This window comes from Peromyscus leucopus, chromosome 20, assembly GCF_004664715.2.
Source record: "Peromyscus leucopus breed LL Stock chromosome 20, UCI_PerLeu_2.1, whole genome shotgun sequence".
Taxonomy (NCBI): Eukaryota; Metazoa; Chordata; class Mammalia; order Rodentia; family Cricetidae; genus Peromyscus; species Peromyscus leucopus.
The window spans coordinates 32,821,991-32,836,958 of record NC_051080.1 but is presented as its reverse complement, the minus strand read 5'-3'; the positions used below and the strand labels follow the sequence as shown (position 1 = coordinate 32,836,958).

Here is a 14,968-nt window from a genome sequence, read left to right as displayed (position 1 = left end):
TGACAATAAAGCAGGGACAGGAGAATCAGAGTAGGGGGCAACCGTGTTCTGGGCCACGCTGTGACAGGCATTCAGAAGCTGCTTTTGCTAAAAATCCTTGACTCTTCCTTGACTCACAAGATATCTAAAGCAGCCAAATGCTGTTACCATGCAGTCTAGCCTTGGCTAGTTCTTTTAAAGTAGACGGTCTCAACATCTCAATAAGTTTTAAGTTTTTAGCAGCTTGCCAAAGATCTTTTTGGAAAGTGTTGTACATTACTACCAATGGAAGCTGCCACCAGAGGGTGGTGCCTGGGGTTCCCCCTGGTGGTGGTGGTAAGACCCAGCCCACTCAACACCCTGGGTGCGGGGTGGGGGTTGGGTGGAGGGGTGTTGGCCTTCATTTTCATGGGCTGGTAGGCCCATCTTGTTCTAAATCTTGGGGAATATTGACCAATGTGATTATTACAGTTTCTGTTTTCTGGTACTTTTCAATTTCTTTTCTTTTTTTTTTTTTTTTTTTTTTTTTTTTCTTCGAGACAGGGTTTCTCTGTGTAACAGCCCTGGCTGTCCTGGAACTCACTCTGTAGACCAGGCTGGTCTCAAACTCACAGAGATCCTCCTGCCTCTGCCTCTCGAGGGCTGGGATTAAAGGCCTGCACCACCACTACCTGGATTTCCTTCTCATTAAGAGAGAGCAGTTATTATATTGTTTATTTGAACTGTCATAACAGATACCACAGACCTGGACCTGGTGACTTGAACAGCAGAAATTAATTTTCTCAAAGCCCAAGGCTAGAAATCTAAGATCACAGTGACCGGGCGGTGGTGGCACACGCCTTTAATCCCAGCACTCAGGAGACAGAGCCAGGAGGATCTCTGTGAGTTCGAGGCCAGCCTGGTCTACAGAGCGAGATCCAGGACAGGCTCCAAAGCTACACAGACACACCCTGTCTCGAAAAACTAAAAAAAAATAAATAAATAAATAAAATAAAAAATAAAAAAAAAAATCACTGAAGCTCTTCCCTTGATATCGATCAAATCTCCACCCCATGTCCTTGAACAGTTATCTGTCTGTATGTGACTGTCTTAACTTTTTTCCTTTTAAAAAAAGATGTATTTATTTTATTGTATTGTAAGAGTGTGTTATTTGTTTGTGTTCTGACAAATAAAGCTTGCCTGGAGATCAGAGGGCAGAGATATTCACTAGTTAACCATAGAGGCCAGGCAGTGGTGGCACACACCTTTAATCCCAGCATTTGGGAACAGGAAGCAGGAAGATCAGGAGCTCAAGTCCACCCTGGGCTACACAAGATTGAATCAGTCTAAATGAAATTCAGAGCTGCAGACGGTGGCTCACACCTTTGATCCTAGCACTTGGGATCGCCTGCCTTTGATCCCAGCACTGTATCGGAGATCCACCTGTCTCTGCCTCCTGAGTACTGGGATTATAGTGTGTGCCCACCACACCATTGGGCTCTTTTCAATCTTTTTATTGGGGGGGGGATGGTTTTGACAGGGTTTCTCTTTGTAACTGCCCTGGCTGTCCTGGAACTCACTCTGTAGATCACGCTGGCCTGGAATTCAGAGATCCCTTGCTCTGCCTCCAGAGTGCTGGGATTAAAGGCGTGCCACACCACCTGGCCGAATTTTTTTTTTCTTTTAAGAAATCTCATTTGGTGATCTTTATGTTCTTTTTTCTTTTTTTAAAATCTTTGACGATATTGCTTTCTCAGTTTTCAGTCTTATTCTTCTGCTTCCTTTATTGCTTCGGTTCCTTCTGTCTTATTTCCTCATCCTCTTTTGCTTGGCGATTCTGGGCTGGCTGGCTGGCTATGCTTAAGAATGAGATGCTAAGCCGGCTCTCAATGCTTCTTTTCCAGAGTGGAACTAATTTGCAGCCACCGTTGGCAGAGCCAGACCTTCTAGCACCATGTAGTAGGAGCAGAGGTCTTGAGACAACTACGTTTTTGTTTTTTGTTTTTCCCTATCTGCGCTTTTCCAGAAAATTCCAGACACAACCATTAAAAACCAGCCTGCTGAGGCAGCAGCACCCACCCTCTGCAAACTCGAAAGCATTTCACTTCTCTGCCCTCTGAAGCTTTGTTTTCCATATAGCTCCTGTGTAACATGAATCTTAGAAGGTCTTATTAATAAAAACAAACCCAGGAGCTAGACATTGGGGTGAACACTGGAAGATCAGAGAAGCAGAACAAGCCACAGCCACTTCACCTTGCCAATTCCTCAGCTGATCCTGTTTCCTCAGACTGGATGCCTCTCAGCTGAACTGTGCTGCTCAAAAGCCTAAAAGCTTAACCAGCTCTGTTCCTGGTCCTCACGCCTTACATACCTTTCTTCTTCCTGCCATCACTTCCTGGGATTAAAGGCTCTTGTTACCACGCCTGGCTGTTTCCAGTGTGGCCTTGAACTCACAGAGATCCAGGTAGATCTGCCTCTGGAATGCTAGGATTAAAGGCGTGTGCCACCACTGCCTAACCTCTATGTTTAATATTATGGCTGTTCCATTCTCTGACGCCCAGATAAGTTTATTGGGGTGCACAATATATCAATCACACTGGTGTGGTATGAAAGGGGCTTCGGAAGGAGAGGAAAATATTCTGCCTTATTTTGCTAGAGATCTCTAAAATTTTCAGGGGTAGAAAACAGAATGGCTACGAGGGCAGTCGAAGGTGCCTGAGCTTACAGATGTGGTGTCTTGCAGGCCAAGCCTTAGGGTCTTGGGATTGGGTGCAATTCGAGACAAATATCAGGACAGCTCCTCCTCACACAGCAAGGATGAACATACAGATTTAAATATAGCTCAGAACTTGGGGATCAGCGTACATATTATGCCCACAGGACTGTATCCAAGGGATGGGCTGGGGAAATTATCTCTTGGGTCCATCTGCATGTCATCGTTTTAGGAGGCTACTCTCTCGCTAGGAAAGAGATGGTGTTTCCAAATAAATGCGGAGTCCTGACTTTGAAGACGGACAATACAAAGACGATGCATCAGTCCTTTCGTCTCTTGTTTCAGCTGTCTATGAACAGTCAAGGAGGGATCTGCCACTCTTTTCAGCTGCTTTCTGCGAGTGGACTCAAGTGAAATAAGGGTGCTGGTAAAAGGGGCATGTGGAACTGAGTCAAGAATGCTACCTGCCCGGCGGTGGTGGCGCAAGCCTTTAATCCCCAGCACTCGGGAGGCAGAGGCAGGCGGATGGATCTCTGTGAGTTCGAGGCCAGCCTGGTCTACAGAGCGAGATCCAGGACAGGCATCAAAACTACACAGAGAAACCCTGTCTCGAAAAAACAAAAAACAAAACAAAACAAAAAGAATGCTACTCCCACACTTCCGCCTCGCCCCGCCCCGGCCCGCTCTGCCCCGCCCCTTTCCGCCCCGCTCCGCCTCGCCCCGCCCCGGCCGCCCCTCTCCGCCCCGCTCCGTTCAGTCCTACTCCGGTGCGTTAACTGCCTGCTCCGCCCCGGAAATACGTTCCGGTCTCCGTCCACGTAGCTAGGGAAAGGTCTATCGCGAGACTTCCGCGTCCGGCGCCCAGATCGCGCGAGACTGCGGAGGGAGCCAAGGCTTGTGGCGCGCGCGGCGGCCGCGACAGACGCAAGATGGCGACGGCGACTATAGCTCTCGTAAGTGAATCTCTCGCTGCCGGGGATGGCCGTCAGCTAGTGGGAGTGAGTCGTGGGCCCGGCCAGGGCATGGAGGGCCCCTGGGTGCGCGGCGGCTTGGTCGGGCCCCACACGGATCCTTTTGTGGCCCTCCGGCACGCGGGGCGGGGGCGGAGCGGGCGCGCGCCTGCCGCGGCTGTGGCTGTAGCTTCCGGCTGGAGAAATGCAGTTTCCGGCAGCTGGGCGGGGTGGGCTGGCTGCAGGCGCCCCCAGCTGAGTCTCCGCGGGGCGGTCCTCGCTCTGTTGAGGCTGGACGACCGTCATCTAGGCGGGCGGCGGCACCAGGGAGCCGTGACCCCGGCTCCTGGCTTACGCGACTGCGCCCGTGTTGGGGGCGCGGAAGGGGCGGACCCATGGCATTTGCTCTGCGCGGTGGTGCACAGAGAAGCGGGTTTCCGATTCTGTTACCCCACGCGGGAGGGCAAGGACATCCTCCCACATCTTTCGAGCAGTCATTCTGTCCCGGGCTCTGTTGGAGAACCCGACAGTCAGTGCCTTCCTTGGTCGCAGATCTTGTGGGCATCCTAAGACTTTGCTAACCCCGTGTCTTGTGCTGGCGAGCCTTGACCTGCTCTGCTCAACGTGTCCCCTGGCCAGTCAGGAATATTCCGGGGGTGTCTGCCCCAGGTCTTCCTCCCCACTTACTTTAGGAACCACTTTTCTCTCGGCCCTAACCCCACTGCAACCCGGCCTTTTGTTAACTGCCACCCTCACCCAGAGGGATGGAGCCAAGGTCTGAGAACACTTAAGCAGGTGACTGGAGTCAGGACTGGTAGGGTCAAGTAGTATACCCAGGCTGCCATTGCTTGGCCCTAGCTGGGAGCTGCACCCTCACACTTGGAAAGGGGCACTTGCTACAGCTTCTGACGGATAGATATAGTGTGTGCCAGTCACATCATGGGTGACTCTTTTTTTTGGTTTTTCAGACAGGGTTTCTCTGTGTAGCTTTGCGCCTTTCCTGGAACTCACTCTGTAGCCCAGGCTGGCCTTGAACTCACAGAGATCCACCTGCCTCTGCCTCCCAGAGTGCTGGGATTAAAGGCGTGCGCCACCACGGCCCCGGCTCATGGCTGACTTTTTAAGAGATCTGCTGCTTGAAGCTACAGGAGCAAATGGTCTTTGTGTAGAGACAGCCAGATGGTTGAGTATTTGGCGACTGTCCTTAGGGGGCTGTCGGATTATAGAAGAGACGGGGATAAAGTATAAGATACTTTGAACAGCACGGGAGGAGAGTGGATGCCTCATCTCTGAGTAACCCCCAGTATTCATGCAATACTGAAAGGTTAGCTGGGGGGCGGGGTCAGCTCTACCACAGCTTGGTGCCGGACAGGTAGTGTCATTGTGGAGATGGGCTCGAGATGGACATGGGCAGTTAAGTCTTACCATTGAAGCAGTTGGAATAGTCTTTGTCCTCAGTTGACTATGAGGCCCCTAGAGTTGTCTTTTTCTCTTCCTTGTTTTGCTGCATCCACAGTGCTCAGTACAAGCCTGGCTACCCAGGAAGCAGCACTGCACCAGTGAAGGGACCTGAACAGATGGAAGACAGCGTCCTGCAGCCAGTCCCATTCTAGGGCCTGACCCTGCTGTCAATGGTACTAATAACTGCTAGAACCTGTGGCTCACTTCCCAGAGACTAAGGGACTTCATGGAAGATGGTTCTGTAAATCTTCGATGCTGCCTAGGAGCTAGGCCATGCCCCTGCACAAGAGGAGCTTGAGGCCTAGATTTTAGGTGATTTGCCTCAGGTTATTTAACGTGTTTTGTAATGGAAGTAACTGTTCTGAGCTGGTGAAGGGCAGAGCTTGGCTTGTGCACTGGAGACGCTCAGCAGCACTGTCCCTCAGGGGGCTTCCCCTCTCTTGATGCACCACTGCCTGGTGTTGGGGAGCACTGACTGCAAGGCCTCTGTTTCCATTGCCCAAGGTGACAGCCTGTGACTGTTAGGTCTTAGACCTGGGACAAAGGGCTAAGATGCATATTAGTGATTAGCCGGGATAACAAATGATAGTTTTCTCTAGGCTTTCCTGGTGACTGGTTAGAACAGAATTCTAGATTGTTGGAGAACTCTCCACCATGGTAAATGGGCTAAATTGGGTGGTTTTCCTTTCCCTTTCTTTCCTGTCCTGTCCTGTCCAGTCCTGTCCACTGTCCATAGGTGAGCTTTCCCTGGAATGCTCATATGCTTTGTCTGCTGCTTTCAGCACTATCCCTGATCCTGGGTGGCTAGTAATTTGGAGAGGCAGTAAGTTATACATGTGCCCCAGATTCTCACTTCTCAGTGGTGTCTGGCTGATGCCTGAAGCATGCTTCCACTGTGGGTGGTAAGAAGCAGCTTCTGTTGTGTGGATGCCTGTGTGTACCACGGGACTCGCCTTTCCTTTAGTTTACTCTGGGATAGCATTTCTAAGTCACGGTGGAGCTGAGCTAGGCAGTAGTGCAACACTGGTGTTTGTAGCACCAGGAGCAGCTCCAGGTATGTGCTGGCTGTGCTGCTGTCTCCCCTTCAGTAGTCTGATGACCTGAGAGACCCCCTTTGTCCAGGTTGGCCAGCCTCTGGCTTTGTCTCCAAGAATGGGCACAGTCCTGTCTGTGTTTTGATACTTGTGGAGCGTGTTCTTGAGCTGTAGTGTAAGCACATTCTGACTTCTGTTCACACTACAATCTCTGAGAAGTTGGGGTGGATTTTAGGGCCTGTCCATCACATCCTACTCCTTATACATTGCCCACCTCTATCAAGGTCTGTCGGGTGGCAGGGGCTACTCCACTAGGCCATTTTAAGAGCTGCATATTAAAGGGCTGCCTTTAGACAACAGTGTGCTATGTTTCCTCTGGGGTGGGTCTTACCCAGTGTAGAGAGCTAAGTTCCCAGCTGTCTCCTAGGACAGCTTTGTACTTCGGCTGCTGGGAGTAGGAAGCCTAGATTGAACCAGAGCTTGTGGAATTACTGGAATAAAGGTTGAGCTTAGAGGCCTGGCCCAAGTATGTGTAGTTAGTGTCTGATGGAAGCAGTGTCCTGCTGCCTTGGGAAGGATAGGAGGATACAGCCAGCTCGTCACCCTGTCATCTAATCTGGCTCAGTCTGTCAGCAGAAAGGGGTGGCTTTCCTTGGCCTTGGGCTGGAACACTGCTTGCTCTCTGTCCTTTTCTTTTTGTCCCTTCCCGGGAGACTGTCAGCTTGCTCCAGCTGCTGCTCTGCTTTCTGTCAGAAGCCTGGGTGGCTGCAGATGTGCTGGCAGGGTAGAGGGTCTAAGGGCAGTACAAGGTGCGATTGGTGCTGGTAAGGAATACATCCTCAGCCGACCTTCTTAAGCCCTTGCCCAGCCTCCCTTGTTCTAGATGGGGAAGGCAGCCTGCAGCTTTGGAAGAGGAGAGGGTCTGGGTGATGGGTTTCTACATGACTGTTGTTACATTTCCTTCCTGCCTGCAGCAGGTCAATGGCCAACAAGGAGGGGGGTCCGAGCCTGCGGCAGCGGCCGCAGCAGCGGCGGCGGCAGTGGTGGCAGCAGGAGACAAATGGAAACCTCCACAGGTATTAACCATAACCTTCTTTTCCGTCGTCAGACCATGCATCCTTGGGCCTAGAGAGACCTGACTGGGGCAAGTAGGACATGTGGTCGGGGAAGTCCAATGAGCAGCCTCTGCCTTGCCCTGCCCCCTCCTCAGCAGGCTTCTCTTCGCCTCTTTTCTATGAGAGTCCATCTAGCTGAAGCCTGGCAGCAGGGGGAGGAGATGGGATGATGGGAATAACTACAGCCTAGCCCTCGGTGGTGCTGGCTTTGAGCCATTAGCATTGTGCAGAAGGATGGGGCCCATTTCAGAGTGGCAATGGGCAATGTTGTGTCTAGAGCCAGAAATAGGGATTTCCATTTTAGCTCTTTGTTTTCATGTAAGTAAAACAACATGTAAATCAAAGCACACGTGTCTTGGGGACACCCCCCCCCCATGCTTCTCTGGGCTTATTGGTGGGTGTGGATGGATTTTGTTCTCTAGTCACTGGCCCATGGGAGTAAGTCTTCTGGGACGTGAAGCTGGGCTCTGTTGTTACTAGGTGATAGGTTCCTTTATTCCCGCCTCCACAGAGTCCCACAAGGTTTCAACAAGGTAGTGTGGTGGCCTCTGACTAGGCCTCCCAGGCACTGGTGTGCGTGGGGGGGGGGGCAGACAGAGATATTGGTATGCAGCCTGGATCTTGGGAAGTTGTGGGGGCTAAAGCTCTCTGTCCTGACTGGCTGGCCAGTATGCCATTGGTTGGTGGGAGAAGGGTCTTTTGTTCACTAAGACAAAGAAGAGATTGAAAAGTTTCTAGGGGGCTGAGAAGAACTGGCTTTTATTTCCATGGTGACAGCCTACTCTAGTGTCACAGCCTCCTAGGCCTGGGGCCAGCTGAGAGGGCAGAGGACAGATCTAGTATGATTCAGACTGCAGGCCTTGGTCCCATCCATTGCCAGCTCTTGAGAGACTTTGGGGTCTTGGGACTCTGCCCCAGGGGGGTCTTATAAGCTTCCTGCCTTTTGACCTTTGACCAGAAACTCAGCACTCTGGCATCCGTGATGGGGGGTTTATTATGGGTTTTGAGTCAGGCAGACCCTACCTGCCTCCTTTGTTCTTCAGTCCTTGCCTGTTACTCCTATGCTGAGGGCCACCTTCTCTGCTGTTTCTCTCAAAGGCTGTGTCTGAAAGCCTAGAAGTCTCACCAGAGGTATTTTGAACTGCTTAGATACGTAGACTGGCTCTGTCCATTACACACTGGGCTTTCCCTGCTTACATGGCTGTTTCTCTCTCCTGCAAACAACTTGGAAATGGCATTGATAGGAAAAATGTAAACACAATTCTGGTAGCATTTGATTATGTCTGCAGCAAGTGTGAAGCCCTCCCTCGCCAGTCCCATGTGTTTTACATTCATTTGGCTAGGGTCCTTGCTTTTGGTGTGCTGAACACATGTATGGCATGCAGGAGTGTTAATCGAAATGGGATGGAGCCTCTTGGAGGGCTCATAAACCAAGGAGAAACACTTACCTTCTTGGGGAGTTGTGTAGAAAGACTGTCTTCAGGGCCCCAAAGGGCATTATTGGAGGGAGGCCCCTTGCCTTATTCCTGCGTGGCCCGAGGCCCTCGAAAGGGCTGTTGAGGGAACCAAGAGGCTAGAGTGCCAGGTAGCCTGTAAATGATGAATCTTCAATCCTGGTTCTGCTCTCTTGGCTCTGGAGAACAGCAGAGGTTGGCTGTTGTACAGGAGTTGGGACAGAGACTCTGGGGTCAGATTGTCAACAAGGGGGTAGTAGGCACACTGCTCTCCTATGATAGTTGCATGAGGAGGCCATTGTACTGCTGGCCCTACAGGGTACCTGCCTGGTTGAATATGTCCTACCCATGAGTCAAGCCTGTGACGGGAACCTTTAGGGGATAGCAATGTCTGAAGGGAAGGCCTGCATCCTAACCAGGCAGGAGGTAGCTTGTACCGGGGCTTGTTTTACTTTGGTTTAAGAGTCTAGAGATATAGAGGGCCTGTGGGGTTTCTGGAACATAAGAAATTTGGGGTTTGCTGCTCAACAACTCCCCTGTTTCCTACTCCAGGGCGCAGATTCTATCAAGATGGAAAATGGGCAAAGCACAGGCACCAAGCTGGGGCTGCCTCCCCTGACGCCCGAGCAGCAGGAGGCCCTCCAGAAGGTGAGAGTGCACCTCTTGGGCACAACTGCTCAACTAAGATTGGTGAGGGAGGCCACCCCCCTGCAGACTGGGCTCCCCAGTGCTTCTCACTGCCATCTCTTGCAGGCCAAGAAATACGCAATGGAGCAGAGCATCAAGAGTGTGCTAGTGAAACAGACCATCGCGCACCAGCAGCAGCAGCTCACCAACCTGCAGGTGAGCCCCACCACCCTCCTGCACGCCACTGCCACTATCTTGGGGCTGGCTCTGCTGGAGGTCCTCCTGCCCAGCTTGGGCCAGGAAACCTCCACTGCCCCTCCCCATTACCTCCACCGTCTCCTCCTCTTCTCTGCCTCCTCCTGTGCCTGTGGCCGACTGCCCCCAGAAGGTGTTATCACTCTCAGACTCTCAAGATTCATTCTCTGGACCACCAGGGTCCTCTCTGAGGCATGAGTGGCCTGGCCTTTCCTCCTGTTGCTTGATAAGGCCCTTCTCCACCCCCTCCCCACTCCTTCTCTGTAGCTCCGCCCAGTTCTCCTTCTTGGTCTAACCACTGGTGCCTCTGGGTCTCTACCACACCCAGGCTGTGCACAGCCATGGTGGCAGCATGTAGGTTGTGATCCTCCCTGCCCCTGTGGTCAGGCCTTTATCCCCTCGGCCCTCGGCCGAAGGGGCAGTTTAAGGGTATGCTCCACTGGGCCCTACTCTAGGCTGGAGGCTGTGATATCTGTGGGAAGAAGCCTGAGTGAAGCTGTCAGGTTCCTGGGCCTTGAGCCTCCCCCATCCCCAGGTCCAGCCCTTAGACGTTCATACTGGCTGTTCACTGTGCTCTGTCCATCCCTCTCCTCCCTTCCTTCTGCCCTCGCCGGTCTTGCTGCAAAGGCTGTGGGCGGGGCACCTGGGGCTCTGAAGCCCCCCTGGGCAGGTGCCAGTGACCAGCCAGAGTGGCCAGCAGTGTGGGAAGGCAGGCGGGCCTCCCTGGCAGGGCGGGGACTCCGCGCCTTGCTGCTGTCCGCGTGAGGTGTTGACGAGAGCGGGAGACTGCTCGGCTCCAACAGACTGAACTCTGTCTTTACTGTCTTTCAGATGGCAGCAGTGACAATGGGCTTTGGAGATCCTCTCTCACCTTTGCAATCGGTCAATAGAAATGCTCACTTCTTCTGGGGCTCATGTCCTTAGTCAGGGCTAGAGGGGGGCAGTGCAGCCCACTGCTGGGGACCTTGCTCCCCTGGCCGGCCCTGCCCGCCAGCTCTGGACGAGCACAGCAGAGCGCCAGGCATGGTGGGGCCAGTGGTGTGGGCACTCACCCCGGGACCGCCCCTGGGGAGGCCTCCATCTGCTCTGAGGGTCCACCTTAAAACTAACCGGCCAGGTAACTGCGGAGGGCAGCCGCGGCAGCCAGCCAGGGAGGGTAGCTGCCAATGCCAGGCTCATCTGTGCCTTGCCACCCCATGTGGGGGATGTACCTGTGGGCCTCCAGCTCCGACAGTCTCCAGGCTGCCCGGGCTCTTGGGTTGGGGTCAGGCCCCCTGATAAGAGAGGGGTCCTAACTGTGGCCCCATCATACTCTGGAGGGAGGATGGATGGATGGGGTGGGGGCTGGGGGCCTGAGTGAGCAAGAGAGGGAAGGGCAAATAACAACTTGGGTCACAGACCTAGCTCTCAGCAAGGGGTAGAGGTCATGTGGCCATGACTACAGTAAGCAGAGGAGTCTGGGAAGGAGATGGCTCTTCCTTGCCCAGAGGCAAGTTGAAGTGGCCAGGCCCTATCCTGGGGAGATCCTATGGGAAAGACATGGCCCTTTCTCTGGGGTATCCATCCACTTGGAGGGCCATCCCTGGATGAGTTGCCCTCACATTTGAGACATACTCTGTCTACTCTGGGAAACACCTGTCTGAAAGGGAGCTGTTGACCCTCTGAGGAGTCCCGGGAGATGTGGGCAGAGAGACCTGTAGTTGAGTAGTCTTACCTTAAAGGGGAGACTTAATACTCTCTTGTCAACTGTGACCTGAAGGACAGATGTGGCTTCATGTCTGTGTGGGGCTTAGAGAAGGGGTGGCTCTATCCTTGAGGCCCTTCACCTGGGAAAGAGCCTGAGGCTTATCAGGAGCCAGTTTGAGGGAATGACCTCCAATTCAGGGAGCTCCTAATGTGAGGAAAGATAGGCCCCACCTGGGTGAGTCCTGTGTTGGTGGACCTTTTAGTCCTCTCTCTTAGGGAGACTGGGCTATTGTAGGCCTGCTAATGTCTGAAGAAGTCAACTGGTCTCTTGCCACTGGGACCTTTGTTAGGGTGAGAGGAGCCCATGTCTGTGTTAAGGAGTGAGGCCCTGCCTGGCACATGGGGCCCTCCCTGTGGCTCTAGAGCCCCTGCCTGGCATGTCTATAAAGTGTTGGAAGGAGCCTTTCCCAGGGCATGGGGAGGTCCTTCATTGCAGTGGCCCACTCACTGCTAGTCCTGCCAGCTTCCCTGTCCCAAGGATCCCTGAGGCTTCTTCATTGGGTTCTCTGCTGCCTTGTGATGCTCTTACCTGGGCCAGCTCTTATGGCTACAGTCATGTGCTCCAAGCAGCTCTTTTTTTGTGGGAGGTGTTGGGATGGGAGAGTGTAGAGCACACTGAGTCCTCACCTATGGTTCCCTGCATGAGCAGCTTGCTCCTTGTTCTCTCCAGAGAGCCCCTGTCTGGGCTCCCAAATTCCTTCCCTGGGATCTCTTCTGGGCAATGGTTGCCCTGTCTTCTGCCACCCTCTCTTCTGGCCTCCATGCCAGTAGGTGTCTCTGGCTTGGACAGCTCCTCCTTCCCTCTTCTGTCCCAATACTTGGCTGGACTAGTGGGAGGATCTCCCAACCTAGCCCAGGTACCTGGCCCCAGACTGGAGAAGTGGGCTGAATTACAGGGCATTCAGCCTTAGCTTCTGACCGCCTGTCAGCTCTGCTGCCACAGTCTGTCTGGGACCTGGGTGGGCTGGGTACTTCCATGTCCTGCTGTTGGGCCTGGCCTTACTTGGGGTGGGGTCCTGCTGACCCCTAAGCCCTGGCTGCAAGGGCCCAGCCTGCACTTGACTGCTGCGTGGGGAGCCCTTCCCACAGCAGAGTTGGGTGGGTGGGCCAGGACGGGAGAGGGCTGCTGAGTCTCCTGCCTTCCTGACAAGCCAGTGGCTCTCTCCTTCTGTCCTGCTGCAGATGGCAGCTCAGCGTCAGCGGGCACTGGCTATCATGTGCCGAGTCTATGTGGGTTCCATCTACTACGAGCTGGGGGAAGACACCATTCGTCAGGCCTTTGCTCCCTTTGGCCCCATCAAGAGCATTGATATGTCCTGGGATTCTGTTACCATGAAGCACAAGGTAAGGAGGTACCCCAGTGCCCCTAGCCTGCCCCCCTATCTGCTTTCCCGGCCTGACAGCATCTCTCTGTGTTTTAGGGCTTTGCCTTCGTGGAGTATGAAGTCCCAGAAGCTGCACAGCTTGCTTTGGAGCAGATGAACTCAGTGATGCTTGGGGGCAGGAACATTAAGGTAACAATAAGAGAGTGTGGTCTTGGACCTGTAGCTGAGAATGCAGGGCGTGCTTTGTGTACTCACATACATACCAGCAGTCACCACAGGCCTAGGCTGATGGTAGACTTTGTTCTTGACCTCTTTTCAGGTGGGCAGACCCAGCAACATAGGACAGGCCCAACCCATCATAGACCAGCTGGCTGAGGAGGCTAGGGCTTTCAACCGCATCTATGTGGCCTCTGTGCATCAGGACCTCTCCGATGATGACATCAAGAGTGTGTTTGAAGCCTTTGGCAAGATCAAGTCTTGTACGCTGGCCCGGGACCCCACAACTGGCAAGCACAAAGGCTATGGTTTTATTGGTAAGTTTGGGGAAAGCCAAGGAGAAGAGGGAGCCCCCTGGTACTGGGGCCGGCCTTCCTCACTGCTCATCCTGCCCTGCAGAATATGAGAAGGCCCAGTCGTCCCAGGATGCTGTATCGTCCATGAACCTCTTTGATCTGGGTGGCCAGTACTTGAGGGTGGGCAAGGCCGTCACACCCCCCATGCCCCTGCTAACACCTGCCACGCCTGGAGGTCTCCCGCCTGCTGCCGCTGTAGCCGCAGCTGCAGCCACAGCCAAGATTACAGCTCAGGTACGAACTGGTGCGGTGGCGCGGGTGGACAGTGAGTGGGTGGCCAGGCCCATTGATCCTTTGGGGGTGGAGATAGCCAGACTGGAAACTGACTGTGGTTGCCTTTTGGTTGCAGGAAGCAGTGGCTGGAGCAGCAGTGCTGGGTACTTTAGCTACACCAGGACTAGTGTCCCCAGCGCTGACCCTGGCCCAACCCTTAGGCGCTCTACCCCAGGCTGTCATGGCTGCCCAGGCCCCTGGAGTCATCACAGGTGAGTGTGAGTGGGTCAGGTTCTCCACCATTCTTTACCCCTCACCTCGAGGCTCTGTCTTCAGCTCCCCAGCCCATACTTACTTCAGTGTAAGACTTGAACCCAGGGCAGGCTGGCCATAGCCAACCAGCTCTACTCCTTCTCAGGGAGGGTGTATGTGTGACTGTTGAACTTGGTTTTGCTGCAGGTGTTACCCCAGCCCGCCCTCCCATTCCTGTCACCATCCCCTCTGTGGGAGTGGTGAACCCCATCCTAGCCAGCCCGCCAACACTGGGTCTGTTGGAACCCAAGAAGGAGAAGGAAGAGGAGGAGCTGTTTCCTGAGTCAGAGCGGCCAGAGATGTTGAGTGAGCAGGAGCACATGAGCATCTCAGGCAGCAGTGCTCGGCACATGGTCATGCAGAAGCTGCTCAGAAAACAGGAGGTAGGTGGGCCAGTGCCGGTGCCTCTCAGGGAGAGGGGGTAGAGTGTGCTTGATAGGCCACGGCATTCAGTCTCCTTTCTCACAGTCCACAGTCATGGTTTTACGCAACATGGTAGACCCCAAGGACATCGACGACGACCTGGAGGGAGAGGTGACAGAAGAGTGTGGCAAATTTGGTGCTGTGAACCGGGTCATTATCTACCAAGAAAAGCAGGGTGAGGAGGAGGACGCAGAGATCATCGTCAAGATTTTTGTGGAATTTTCCATGGCCTCAGAGACTCACAAGGCCATCCAGGCCCTGAATGGGCGCTGGTTTGCCGGCCGTAAGGTGGTGGCTGAAGTGTATGACCAGGAGCGTTTTGATAACAGCGACCTCTCTGCGTGACTTTGGCCTCATTGCCTGGACTTGCACTTACCCCTTATTTCCTCTGGGTTTTGTAGAGTGTTAACAGTGGTGTCCCTGGGACCAGGCACTCTGCCCAGCCCATGCTGTAGTGTACATAAAGGTGCAGATACTGCTGGCCCTGAAATCCCTGTCTTGAAGTTGGTCCCTTGCCCCAGGCCTGTGTGGGATATCTTGTCTGCTTCTGTTGACAAGGCACCAGAGACCAGAAGGGTGTTTAGGCATACTGCGCAGGCGTGAACGGAAGGGCCGGGGTATTGGGGGGCGGGCATTGATTTATCTCCACTTGCGGGTAGTGCTGGCTGCAGCCCTCGCATACATGAGTAGTGCTGAGAGAGGTTTGAATCTTGGAGCCATTGGATTCAGGATCAAGGGAGTGCCTGGCATGCTGCTGCATCTACTTTGTCACAGCTGCTGGGATGGGTCACGTCGGAGCCGGGCCGGAAT

At 53.7% G+C, this 14,968-nt stretch overlaps 1 protein-coding gene across 9 annotated transcripts; it reads left to right on the top strand.

Annotated features, from left to right (window-relative positions):
* Positions 1-3,518: 3,518 nt before the first annotated feature.
* Puf60 (poly(U) binding splicing factor 60) lies at positions 3,519-14,648 on the top strand. Of its 9 annotated transcripts, XM_037197570.1 has the most exons (13): positions 3,530-3,624; positions 5,138-5,255; positions 7,091-7,192; positions 9,238-9,333; positions 9,439-9,528; positions 10,399-10,449; positions 12,496-12,657; positions 12,735-12,827; positions 12,958-13,171; positions 13,254-13,444; positions 13,560-13,695; positions 13,883-14,118; positions 14,204-14,648. In XM_037197570.1, the coding sequence occupies exons 2-13, from the start codon at positions 5,253-5,255 to the stop codon at positions 14,501-14,503; spliced, it is 1,674 nt and encodes a 557-aa protein (XP_037053465.1). In that variant the 5' UTR covers positions 3,530-3,624; positions 5,138-5,252; the 3' UTR covers positions 14,504-14,648. The 9 variants fall into 9 exon arrangements, with proteins under 9 accessions (XP_028715115.1, XP_028715112.1, XP_028715114.1 ...); XM_028859279.2 differs by lacking the exon at positions 5,138-5,255 and having other exon boundaries at positions 3,526-3,624; positions 7,094-7,192; XM_028859278.2 differs by lacking the exon at positions 5,138-5,255 and having other exon boundaries at positions 3,536-3,624.
* Positions 14,649-14,968: the final 320 nt, after the last annotated feature.

Excerpts from the sequence above, each read along its gene's own strand:
- Puf60 (XM_028859277.1), top strand. The coding sequence starts at position 3,601 with ATGGCGACGGCGACTATAGCTCTCGTAAGTGAATCTCTCGCTGCCGGG. Across the intron at positions 9,334-9,438 it reads AGCAGGAGGCCCTCCAGAAG|GCCAAGAAATACGCAATGGA; the intron begins GTGAGAGTGCAC and ends CATCTCTTGCAG. Across the intron at positions 10,450-12,495 it reads CTCTCTCACCTTTGCAATCG|ATGGCAGCTCAGCGTCAGCG; the intron begins GTCAATAGAAAT and ends GTCCTGCTGCAG.